This window comes from Rattus rattus, chromosome 2 (assembly GCF_011064425.1).
Source record: "Rattus rattus isolate New Zealand chromosome 2, Rrattus_CSIRO_v1, whole genome shotgun sequence".
NCBI classification, from domain to species: Eukaryota; Metazoa; Chordata; class Mammalia; order Rodentia; family Muridae; genus Rattus; species Rattus rattus.
The window spans coordinates 27,971,495-27,984,703 of record NC_046155.1 but is presented as its reverse complement, the minus strand read 5'-3'; the positions used below and the strand labels follow the sequence as shown (position 1 = coordinate 27,984,703).

Sequence of the window (13,209 nt, the reverse complement as noted above, 5' to 3'; positions counted from 1 at the left end):
GCTGATGCACATAGAATGATGACAGATTACTACAGGACACCAGGCCCAGGCTTGTTGAGAGGAAGGGGAAACAGTGATAGGGTTCTGGGAAGCAAAAGGAACACAGGATTTATTCTAGACCTAAAAGTTGAAGATGAAAGAAGCTAGGAGGAAAACATTGTTTGAATGTTTTCCATCTCGCTAGAGTGTGTAATCTTGGGACATTTAAACTGAAGCCAGCCTCTAAAGAGCCCCTGAAGTCTCAACAGGAAGTTTACAGTTTATCCTGCGTACCTAGGACCTCTTGTAGGTAATGTCTTGAACTCCAAGGATCTGTGTGGTAGGATGGAGATCCAAGAATCGATTTTGAGGTCTAATTAGGAAGCTAAATCATTGGAGTAGTAGTTGATTAAACTCAGGGGACACAAGACAAGGAGTCTGTTTCTTATTAGTAAGCTTCTTTGAGAAATAGAGATACCAAAGTAGCTAGATGCCAAGGTAGTTCCTCTTGTCTGAAGGAATAAGTCAATCTTGAACTCACTGAGAATAGACTGGAACTAACACATCCACATCCTTGGCAGAAATTTAATTAGCATGGTGAAAATTAAGCTTGACTTTAATGATTAAATTTCAATATTCAGACTGATGACATGCTATTCAAAACAATTCTACATGTAGTGGAAAATTAAGAACAACAATTCAGGAGAATTACTGAATATGCTTTTTTATTGGGAAGTTATCTGTATACAGTTGATATAAATGCCAGATCCTTCAAAACAGTAATAGGAAAGCAGAACATATATCCCAAACCCAAGTTGTTTTTTGTTTGTTTGTTGAGAGAGAGAGAGAGAGAGAGAGAGAGAGAGAGAGACAGACAGAGAGAGAGAGAGAGAGTGAGTGTGTGTGTGTGTGTGTGTGTGTGTTCAAAGGGGAAGAAACAACCTTTGAGAAAGAAATGAATGGGCAGGCAGATTGGGATAAAAATCAGAAATACAGAATGTTGTGAAGGAGCTTTTCAAGAAATAGAGTTTGTTATTAGTCCAGGCAGAAACCTAGAAAGGTAGTAGAATTTGTAGAATAAAATATTTCTCTTACTATCTTTGGAACAGTGATTCTCTGAGAGTGATGGCTAGAAAGATATGCAGGAGTTCTGTAGAGTCTATAATGTAGATGATTACATTAGGACACTCTTGTGGACAAATGTGGTTAGGAAAAGATTTATTGTATTAAGAGTAGTTAACTATGAATTTATTTATAGAGTATGAAGAATTGTATCCATTCCATACCCACAAAGCCCAAGAAAGTTTAGTGAGGAGAAGAAAGAAAAAGAAGAATGAAACTCATTTGTGTGAATTTTTATCTTTATTTAAAATGCTGTCTAACATGAACTTCTGTCGATCATAAAGAATTAAGTTGATTTTATACATCTCTTCTATTTCAGTTAGGAATATTAAACATTGTATGGAATGACATAAGAGATTACTTCTTATTGTAGTACTATTTTAAAATGAGTTTTAAAAAAATTATTGTTTTAAAGCCAAGAAAATATTTTAGACTAAGTTATAAGATCAGCCATATAGAGTGTATTACCTGTCTGCTTCATGAGAACAGTGGTTCTAAATAATTGCAAATGTTATAAATTTTACTTGCGTATATGGAGAAATATTTTAAACATATTTAGATATCTGTTTGGATATTAAATACCTAAGTGATTGTTTTTGAAGTTGGCTAGATATTTCAATATTGCTCCAAGTATATTTCTGTAATGAAATTGGCATAAGTGTTTTGTTTGATTTGCTAGCATTATGTTTTGCAGTAAATGTTTCTCTCTTTTTCTCTAACTCTGTCTCTTCCCCCCCTTGCCGTGTATGTGTGTGTGTGTGTGTGTGTGTGTGTGTGTGTGTGTGTGTGTGTGTGTTATGGGAAATACAGAGGTTTTTTTTTTTTTTTTTGGAGGTCCACCCACTCATACTCATTTTTTTTGAAAAAAAAAATGTCAGTGATGAGAATTCAGTTCTTTAAGCTACTGTACACTTAAAATGGAATACATTGTTTCCATTATTAGCAGTGTTATTATACAGTATTCTTTCCCCTTTGTAGATGGTGTTGATTTCTTTGAGCCTGTCATTACAATAGTTAGGAACTGCAAAAGAATATCTCCACTTTATAAAAAGAAAAAGAGATGGGAAAAATCCTTATGTGGGCAAGAAAATTTAAGAGGAAAATTGTCTTTGGGGGCGTGAGGAAAAGCAAGAATCCCTGCTCTTGCTTTTTAGTCCTACAAAAGGCAAATACGGTTTTCCTGTTGGGGACAGTGCGATTGACTTGCTTCCCCAGTAGTTCTTACAGTCCTCCAGCCTTCTAAGACAATGTTTGCCTTTCCTTTGTTGCCATCCTAGTACACAGATACCTTATTCAGCAAGCATATTCTTGGTTGTCCACCCAAAACATGATACTAGACTGGTCCCTTTGTGTGTGTGTTGGGGTGAGGGTAAACTGCATATGCTCTGTGGTGTTTGAGGAATAATGCACACCTGACACCAGAGAATATAGCTCATTTTCCTTGCATATATGAAGTCTAGTGCTACATAAACAAACAAGAGACTACTTTTTTGGAGGAACTAAACACTTTGATTATTTTCCAGTATTTCAATCCAAATCTTTGTTAGAGGAATTTATGCCCTTATCAGTTGTTATCAAAGGGATCAGAAATGAAACGCATATTTTAATTATTGATTGGACATTAAGTTTGGGAAGTTGTAAAAGGGTTATCTCATATTTGAAAATGTATATTAATATAGACTTCCTGGCTTCCACACAAAATGGCAATGATTGTGAAACTACTAAGCGTGAATCTAGAGACACCCTTCAGGGATTATATTTTGCTTATGTTTGACACAAGGTCTCAGGCTGCTGTGGAATATACTATGTAACCCAAACTGGCCTACAATTTGAGATTCTACTGCTTAGCCAGGTCCTCAGATTACAGCCATTTGCCAGCATTCCTGGCCTCTGGCAATAGTTTTAGAAAATAGCATTAAACTGTTTAGAGTGCTTTTCAAGAACTTTCTGAGAGATTTGAGTTACTCAACAGTAAAAAGAGAGAGGTATAACGGCTGACCTGAGACTAAACAGATCAAAATCAAATCCGTTAATAGGTATTTTTCTGATAGGAAAACCTGTGTTGGGTTACAGAATTTATGAGAGACCGTTTTGCATTGCTCCGTGTTGAGATGGGTTCATTGATTATGCTAAGGTGGGTTTCTAGTACACATGTTCCTTTTTGTTTGTATACATGTGTCTGTTATCGTCTTGGTGATCTAGAACTAACTCTGTAACCCAGGCTGACTTTGAACACCTGATTTCCTTGCTTCCACCTCTCACGGGTTGGCTTTAGGCATGTGCTGCCATCTCCTGCTTAATGCATATTGTTTTTGACCAACAATTTTAGGTTTAGCTTGAGAGCACTCAAAGTTTATATTAATTGATTTGTGATGGCTCTTAGAAGTTCCAATGATATCATTGTCCCTTCTCATGGTCAGTTAAAGTATATGCCTCAAGAAGGATTCCTTAAGCATCATGCTAATTAAATTTCTGCCAAGGATGTTAGTTGCAGAGGAGGAAGTGCAAGCCCCAACCCCATGTTATTGGAATGTCGTTGACTAGCTTAGTCTTGTAAAGCACTTCTGTAGGCATCCACACAACTGTGAGTTCCTGAGTGCAATCTTCCTGTCCTCCCTGGAAGATACTGATATGCTCAGGGTATTTCTGACCTCTGGCTCCCCACTTCCCACCATGGCCCCTGATCTTTTGGTGGAAGTAATGTATGATAGTCACAGTTTAAATGGCAGTTTAATACTATGGCCATTGGACAGAATTTTAGTAGAGCACCCTTCTGGTCCGCAGACCCAGTTTCTTGGCCATATTTATAGTACCAGGCTGTATTTCTTCTTTTAGAATGGGTCTTACATCCAATCAGAATGTTTTGGTAAACTCCTTAACATCCCTGCCACCTTGGCTCCCTTGGGCAAATCTTTCCACACTGGTCATTTTTGTAGCTCATGGGGTTCACAGCTGGGTAGACTGCTGATGAGTTTTCTCCTACAACAGTTAGCATAGAACCTTCAATACTATGAAGTTTGCCAGCGGGGAAGAAACTTCTAGTTCAGGAACAACTTGATTTTGCCAAGTTCTGTGACCAAATGTGTGGTGTCTTTAGCAATAGAGTTATACTCCAAGGTTCTGGGTGGACAGCAAAGCAGTGGCAACAGCTCGTATTATTTGGTATGTGGGATGGCTTTGTAAAAATTACATCCTTGTAGGTGTTATAAAAGATGAAGCATTGTATATATATTCTTATTCTTGTTATATATATATATATATATATATATATACATATATATATTCAAATCTTTAATTCTTTTATTTAATTCCCAGACTCTTGCCTGCTCGTTATTATTAAATTGAGACAGACTTTGACTTGAATTCTGCTTTATGTATTAATAGCTATTTGCTATTGATATTTATTTAATAATTTTATGGCAAAATACTCAGTATTGATTAAGTTTTCAGTTCTCAGAATTATTGTTAACTTGGTGGGTCAGGCTCTGAAGATTGGACATATCAATAGGGAGAAAGTACCTTGTTCTTCCCTGTAAGTTTTTGTAGGAATCTATGTATATTATGCAACTTTGTTTCCAGAGTCCAGAATAGGGATGGCATCCTTAGGGAGTATGTTTCGCTTTTTTTTCCCCTCCACTGTTAGCTAGACACTATCTTCATGGTGGTTGTCTGGCCTCTATCATCTAGGCAAGACAGAGCTGCATTTTAATTTAAGGAAGTGGGAGAAAAAGCTAGAATGGCACCTGTGCCTGATGATGATGGCCTCTTGATAACCAGGAACAAAGCAAATGGCAAACATTTTCACTGTGCTTTGTTGCTTTGGCCTCAGTGTCAGTGGATTGTTTTATTTTATTTTTTTTACGTAATTAATCTTTTAAGATAAAAACAGTCAATTTTTTTTGTATTTCATTTTTTGAAGAAGAACAATCTTTTATATTCTATTTTGAGCCATGGGAAGAGTTAGGTAAGAGAAAGCTTTTGTTGAAAAGTGAAAAAAGTTACCTAGGCAACCAGTGTTTGCCACAAGTGTTCTGATTCATATTCTCCAACGTTAATCACTGTCATTGATTATCACCGACACATGGCTGTATTGGAGTCTGTGTCATTGTCATGTCCTCACCTTTCCTAATGATGAACTTAGCATGAAAGATTTACTGTGCACCTCCTAAAATCATACCTTCAACCTTAAAGGACGAACCAGGGCTCTTAGCATGCAGAAAGCCCTGGATTTTCTTCATATATCCCTCAATGACTTTAGGTTGATCCCATTTGTTGATGGAATAAGAGAGCATTTTGCAGTATACAAGCTCACCTTGGAAATGTTTTTAAGTAGACTTGGGCTGTAACTGCAGTATATAGTTCATTCAGTTACTAACTTCTTGGATAGAGAAGTGAAAATCAAGTCTTATATTTGTCTGTATAGGTAAAATAATCAACTCTACATAGTTTATAAAGGTTTAAAATTTATTGTGTGATTATTTAATGCATATTAAATGGAATACATAGACCATTTCAAATATTCCTATTATTTTGTATTATGTCTTTTTGAAAACTATTTAATAGCCTTATGTGTTAAAAGTTGGAATAATAAACTCCATAGTAATCAAATGTAGATATTCACACTTATTTTCTGTTCAGGAATGTAAATGTTAACAATATATTTTTCAAAGGGCAATGTTCACTTTAATTTCCTAATTTTTGTATTTAAGTTTTTAACTTTTATTAAAGTTGTATAGGCCTTCATCTATGTGAGTATATGCTGTTGACAAATCCATTGGATTGGAGTTATAGAGAGTCGTGAACTGACCACTGTGGGTGCTGACAACCAAAATCTGTTCCTCTGAAAGAGCACTAAATGTTTTTAACCACTGAGCAGTCTCTCCAGCCCCATTATTTCCATAATTTTAATTAGTGGGGTTTTAACTCATCCTGATTTGAGTGTTAGTAGTAAAAGTTTTATGTTTCAGAATCTCTATAACATTTTTGGTTTTTTTCTTGATGTAAAAATACACTGATGTCAAATTACTTGTTCTCCAGTTTAACAATAGTAATTTATACTTATGAAGTAGCATTGCTGTGTTCTTATCGTGATGATTCTTATAATTTATGTGAGTATAGCCATGTTGTTTTACCATAAAGTACTACCATAATAACTGATTAATTTGGTTTAAGCAGGAAGTAGAATTAGTATCTTGGTCTTTCTATAAAAGAAAAGGAAAAAGCATTTTGAAGATTAAACTGTATATCTTTATCACATTCTTTATTCAGAAAACTAAGTCATTTTAATGGAATCAGATTACTCAGTCTTTGCTTTGTGTGAGAGAAAATATTTCAGGAAGATCCCAATAAGCTTGGGGTGGACACAATCAGTTATAGGCTTATAAAGTTCTATTTGATAAGCAATTGACTAGGTCAGATTATTCATTTAATTTGGCATGTTCATTGTATGTGATGAAAAGAATCCAATTGTGAATTTAAGTGTGCTAAATAATCTTCAGGAAGTCTCCCCAAGAACATTTGAATGCCTTAAAACTTGCAATAAGGCATGTTTGTTCCAAACACTCTTGGTTTGCCTAGGTTTGCCCATCAGGTTGAAGAAAAGCTAATTTGTTGCATTCAGCGGCTGGGTTTGCGATATTCTTCTCCTCGTCCTAGGGGCTAATTAGCCTTCTTTCACAATGTGGCCTATTTAGCCTTAGATTCTCATGACTCATCCAGAGCTGGCTGTGCAAAGCAGAACCCTTAGCAGGCGGGTGTGTCCAACTGCTTAATTAGCCAGAATAAAAAGGTCCTTTGTCAAACAAGCATCTGTTGCTCTTGACACACCTGACAGGCACATTAGGCAAGGATGACTAAACGGAAATTGTGCATGTCTCTCCTGTAAGAGTATACAACCCATTTACATGGGGACTACAGCAGTGACAAACTGCAGGGGGTTAGTTTATCAAAATAGAGTGATGTGACTACATTTGTGATTGATAAACAAATATCCCTTAACAGGAACTGAAAGACAAAACTAAGCGAATCAACCCCAGGATAAACAAAACCTAAGAAACTTCTGCTGGTGAATGAGAGAAAATAGGTTATAAGCACCCACGTGTTGTTTAGGGGTTGGAGAAACAACTTAGGGTAGCAGGCTTCAAGCACTGCCCTCCTGTGAGAGTTCTCACTTTGTACAAATGGTGGGGATTCCCCAGAATGTGTACAGTGTGTCAGTAGGTTAACACAGTCTGTTTAACAAACTTTCTTCAGAGGATTATTCTCTGGCAGTGTGCTTTGCAATGCCATTATTCTGCTGTTAAGATTATGTCCTCAGAGTTAGTGAATGTAAAGTGCTTCTGGAAAAATAACATGCATCGGAATCCCCACTGTCCTCACTGGCAGTCCCCGGCTTTGTGTTTGTCTTGTCCTGAAGCTGAGCACAGCACACCCAGTTGTTGCAAGGATGGATTTTACAAGTCAGACAGAGGTTGAATGAATTCAGGTTGAATGAATTCTGTCTACTGCTTTTAACAGTTTTTAAAAACCTCACCCATGTCTCAGTTTCCACAGTTGTTAGATAATGACACCACCTGCATCATGGGCTTCTTGTGAGCATGAGGCTAGCAAATGTCGTTAAGGCATTGCACTGTTGGCTGTCATCAGGAAAGGACTTTGTAAATGATAGACCTAAGGGTAGTTGCAGCCATTAGAGGCAGTTTCTGGCGTGGTGTGATGAGATCTCTTAGGTCAGGAGCCTGCCAGGGAGTGTCTTCTGAGCAGATGGAGGTGGTAAGACTGGAGAATAATGAAGCTGTGTGTGTGAGAGGGGAAAGAGAGCTTGCTCAGGGTTTAACAGCATTGACTGTCCTTGTAGAGGATGGTTCCCAGCACCCACACGGTAGCCAACAACTGCCCCTAACTTCAGTTCCCTAGGATCCAAAGCCCGGTTTGGATCTCCTGAAGAGTCAGGCATGCATTTGCTGCACATTTATACATGCGGGGAAAACACTTACACACATAAAATGTAGGTTGTAAAATTTCAAAAGCTATTCAAATGCATAGAAACTGGGAATAAGCGGAAAGTGTTCTGGGGTTTGTCTGATACTCAGGTGCAGTAGATTGGGTTCTTAATGCCAGTATGGATGTAGCATAGACAGAACTGGAGACCAAATAAAAGCTTCTCTCCTACAATCTAGCTTTATATTTAAAAACAGTCATTTCTTTTTACTTGTTTAGTTTACTTCTGTTGAAAAGTTGACATGTTTTCTACCTTTTTCTTTTTTTTTAATTGAATATTTTATTTACATTTATCCCCTTCCCTGGTTTCCCCTCCGGAAACCCCCTATCCCATCCCTCCTCTCCCTTCTTCTATGAGGATGCTACCCCACCCACCTATCCACTCCCTCCCACCTCCCTGCCCTGACATTCCACTACACTGGGGCATCTAGTCTTCACAGGACTAAGGGCTTTTCCTCTCATTGATGTCCAACAAGGCCATCCTCTGCTACATATGCAGCTGGAGCCATGGGTTGCTCCATGTGTACTCTTTGGTTGGTGGTTTAGTCCTTGGGAACTCAGAGTGGGGGTGTCTGGTTAGTTAATATTGTTCTTCCTATAGACTTGCAAACCCCTTCAGTTCCTTCAGTTCTTACTCTAATTCCTCCACTGGGGACCCTGTGCTCAGTTCCATGTTTGGCTGAGAGCATCCACTTCTGTATTTCTCATGGTCTAGCAGAGCCTCTCAGGAGACAGTTGTATCAGGCTCCTGTCAGCAAGCACTTCTTGGCATCCACAATAGTGTTTGGGTTTGGTGTCAGTATATGGGATGGTTCCCCAGGTGGGGCATTCTCCGGATGGCCTTTCCTTCTGTCTCTCCTCCACACTTTGTCTCAGTGTTTCCTCCCATGAGTATTTTGTTCCCCCTTCTAAGAAGGACTGAAGCATCCACACTTTGGTCTTTCTTCTTTTTGAGAGTCATGTGGTCTGTGAATTGTATCTTGGGTATTCGAGGTTTTTCTTCTTTCGAAAACTTTCATCACTCTTTGTTTATTCTTTTTACATTTACCTGTGCCTTGCTTGCTATCAAATTCAGAGATGTGAATGTATCCTGTGAAGTTGAGAGCATGAACTTCATTGTGATGTCAAACCCTGCCTTTATGTTTCCTGTGTGTGTAATAGTAAGGGCTGGGATTTGACATCTCCAAGCCTCCAGTTACTCACCAATAAAATGAAGGACGTAATAATTTTAATCAGTAATACAAATACTGGCACTTAAGCTAGTCTCGGCATAGCTTCAGCTAGTTCTGTGGAAAGCAGGAGATAGTTTAGTGTAAGAAGCTTCAGTGTGGGAACCCACGCACTACTGATGAGGCAGAGGAAGGGAGAAGCACTAACTGGCCACTCGTGATGTCTTAATCTGTACGCTGATAAAGCAAGGTCTCCTGGTCATCCTGAAGCTGGTGAGACTGAAAACCATCCCAGCAGATGCTGTCCAGTGTCTGGTCCGTTCCTTATTCCTTCTACAAATACAAGCCTTACATATGCATTTTGCTCCTTTGTTACAGCACAAAATGTAATCAATACTCCGTGTATACGTAATAAATCACAGGACCCAAAGGGTTTTTGCATTCATTTTTGGATTGCTGTTTTTCTCTCTATTTGTCATGGAAGAAAAAACTTAAAAGGAAGAGATAGGGTTTCTAATTTATGTATTCTCCTTTAAGAAAAAGATAATTTTGAGGGGATAGCCAGTGCTGGGATCTAATTAGGGCTAAGTAAGCACTGTTTCATTGAACTATAACCTAGCTTTGGCTTCCAACATTAGAGCATCATTGTCTTCCATCACCCTAATCAAATGAAAATTTTGTGTAGTGAATGATGTAATTCTCATTCAGTTTTAGGCATTTCCATGGTTTTAATGCTAGTCCAAATAAACATTTATTGACATTCCTGTTACATTTAAAAGAGTCACAATTTGTTATAGTTCACATAAAAATCTTGATTTTTAAGCTTCTTTTGAAAAATGACAAGTTTTTTCTACACAGTGGCCTCTCATGTATCCAGGATATCTTAAAGCTGCATATTAGCCTGTCACTGTAAATGACCCCGGAGCCACAGCCCTCATCTTCCATCTATTTTCTTGCCCAGCATAGCCAGCCTCCCCCAGTTCAATGTGAGACTCAGGTTGCTTCATGGATTCATTTATTCATTGGTAAATGTATTTATTAAAAAACCCAGGGTTGGGGATTTAGCTCAGTGGTAGAGCGCTTGCCTAGGAAGCGCAAGGCCCTGGGTTTGGTCCCCAGCTCCGAAGAAAAAACCCAGCAGATCCCTCTGCTTCTGTTACACAACCCACGGCCGATGTTGCTGCTGGACTTTTGTGCCTTTTGTGTAGCTCTAGGACTTTGACTAAGAAAGCAATAAGGAAAGAGTAACACTGGAGGAAATTACTCAGGTCAGAATGAAAAGCACGGCCCAGCTGTTCTCTTACTACATTGACTATGTTCTTAACCTCTCTGGGTTGCAGACTCTGTGTTTGTAAGATAAGAATAGATTTGTTGTTTTTCAAGGTCCATATCTAAACTTGAATGAGATGGTGGTTGTAGAAAAAGAATTGGATTGGTTACACTGTGACAGAGATTTTGAGAAGAATTAATTTTTGCTTCCAAGCAGTGAATACTTGAGAATTTAATTTTCTTAAGGAACATAAATGTGTCCCGTGTTCTTTACAGTTTAAACTGTGATGTATTATTTTTCATAGGCTACCAATTAAATAGTACTGCCTGCCTTATCTACAGACCTTGAAACTTATTTATCTTTATCTACAGTCCAGGAAATTCTCATTTATTTTTATTGAAATTATAAGTAGCATGTAACATGTATGTATATATACATATACATATACATATATATACTTAGAGAGTAATTTAGAAATGATTTACTCTATATATTCTTTATTGACATCCTAACAGCCTTGTAAAGTGTCTAGAAAGTATGGTTTATTACATGGGCATCTATTTCAGATTGTGTTCTGAGATTTGAATATCAGGACTATTTTAAACCATAGTTCATTAAAGGATTGAAATACTTTATAACAGCTGAGATCAAAGGACAGCAGCTTTCAGTGAAGTTCTGCCTCTGTATCTTAGGGCAAGAGGTACTAAGAAGGATTTTTAAAGTAAACATTATTAATTTTCTTTATTTAGTTAAAAACCACTGACAATGACTAAAAACAGGCATGGGCTGTGGTGACAGTGTATTGGTGTGAGTGGTATTGTATGTTGAACGCCTCAGTATAGGATTTGAGAACTGCAATGAAGCTTGTCATGCAAGGCCAACACTTCAAACTGTTTTCATATATTCCAGAGACCATCATGCAGACTTCAGAGACGGGTTCAGACACAGGTTCGACAGTGACTCTACAGACATCTGTGGCTAGCCAAGCAGCAGTGCCTACACAAGTGGTACAGCAGGTGCCAGTCCAGCAGCAGGTAAGGACCTGCTATTCTGAGAGGTGCTGTTTGCTGTGATGACTAACAGCGCTTACCTCAAAGATACTAGGGATTTACTCTCTAGCTTCCTGGAGGACTGGGACAGTGCTCCAGTTCCCTTAAGTTGCATCAGCAAATGTTTCTTGGCTATTTCCCTGGTGCACTAGGTCCTTTCCTTGCTGGGATGTAGAGCTAATAAGACAAATTATAAACCACGTTCTTCTCCTAAGTGCTTTTAATGCTTACAGGGAGTTGATTTTTCTAACTTGTCTACCTTCCATTTTTTCCTCTCTTTGCACTGCTTACTAGAACTTCCAAGTCCTCTTGTATCGAAATTTCACCAGTAATATTTTTACTCATGTTGAATTGTTCTTGATAATGAAAAGCATGATGTACTTTATTTGCAAGGATTTTGCCTTTGTGGTGTTTTAGAAATTGCCTTGGCACTAGTTAGCTGCTGAATACTATTTAATAAAAATAAAATATTCTTAAAGGTCTGTATATCTGACTCATTCCGTTTAATGAATTTCAGAAGCATTCATCATCAGATGTTTAGTGCAGGTCTTACTCATGCTCAGGAAATTTGGCTTGTTTTGGACAGATGCTGACGAGTTATACATGCCAGTTAACAGTTCTGTGTGTGAACTGTGAGCACATAATGAGGTATTTGTTCCAAACAGAGCAAGGACTTGCATATTTCAAAATACTAGTTATGGTTATGTTTTCCCTTCTTCACTCCCTCCCTCCCTCCCTCCCTTCCTTTTTTTCTTTCTACCACCCCTCCCCAACCCCTCCCCCCAATCTTCAGTAGTACTTAAAAGGTAATTCTACAAATAGTGCCTTAAAAGCCACTGGGATTACTGACATCGTTACCAACCTCACAATTTAACACTTTTCAAAAAAGGTAGGTCTTGCTTCAAAGAATAGCTAAAGATCAATTGAGACATTGTTCTGCATTTTTAACATTAAAAAGTTAACACCAATCTGTCAATATTAAGCACTTGCTGAATAGATAAGATTTCTGGTTCAGGATCTAATTTTGATCCCACCCGTGTTAAAAAAAAAATGACAGTTTGAGTGAGTATAAATGTGCCAGAGGTTCCTAGTTCCAGGGGATAACTTCTTGAGATAGAAGCAGGTCTGTAGTATGTACGTGACCCTCATGAGATGGAAACAGGTCTGTAGTATGTACGTGATCCTCATGGGATGGAAACAGGTCTGTAGTATGTACGTGATCCTCATGGGATGGAAGCACGTCTATAGTATATACGTGACCCTCATGGGATGGAAGCAGGTCTGTAGTACATATCTGATCCTCACAAGAATATATATACTACTTGTTTTCAATATATATACTATGTGTTTTCAGTGTGAACCATTTTTTATTGAGTAATCAGTTGGTGTGCCCTTCCTAGGAAGAGTATTTCTTCCATTCTCAGCATTTCTTAGTTGCCTGTAATTATTTGTGTAGAGTTGAGACCTTTTAGTCTTTCCTCTATCTACTTTGGCCTTTCTATAGTTGTTTTTGTTCAGCTCAAGTTTGGGCAGTTATGTTAGTGAGACCTCCTGACATGACTAGGAGACACAGCCTCACAGTAAACTCCCAGATACTTTGATTCTTATAATTTTATACTGC

At 38.1% G+C, this 13,209-nt stretch overlaps 1 protein-coding gene across 7 annotated transcripts in view; it reads left to right on the top strand.

Moving 5' to 3' along the window:
- The window catches only part of Rfx3 (regulatory factor X3), a 242,068-nt gene that overhangs the window by 87,426 nt on the left and 141,433 nt on the right, over positions 1–13,209 (top strand). For all 7 annotated transcript variants that reach the window (XM_032891766.1, XM_032891764.1, XM_032891762.1 and 4 more), the window contains one exon: positions 11,449–11,573. In XM_032891766.1, coding sequence (XP_032747657.1) covers positions 11,457–11,573 — 117 coding nt within the window. In that variant the 5' untranslated portion in view covers positions 11,449–11,456. The remainder of the gene's footprint in view (positions 1–11,448; positions 11,574–13,209) is intronic.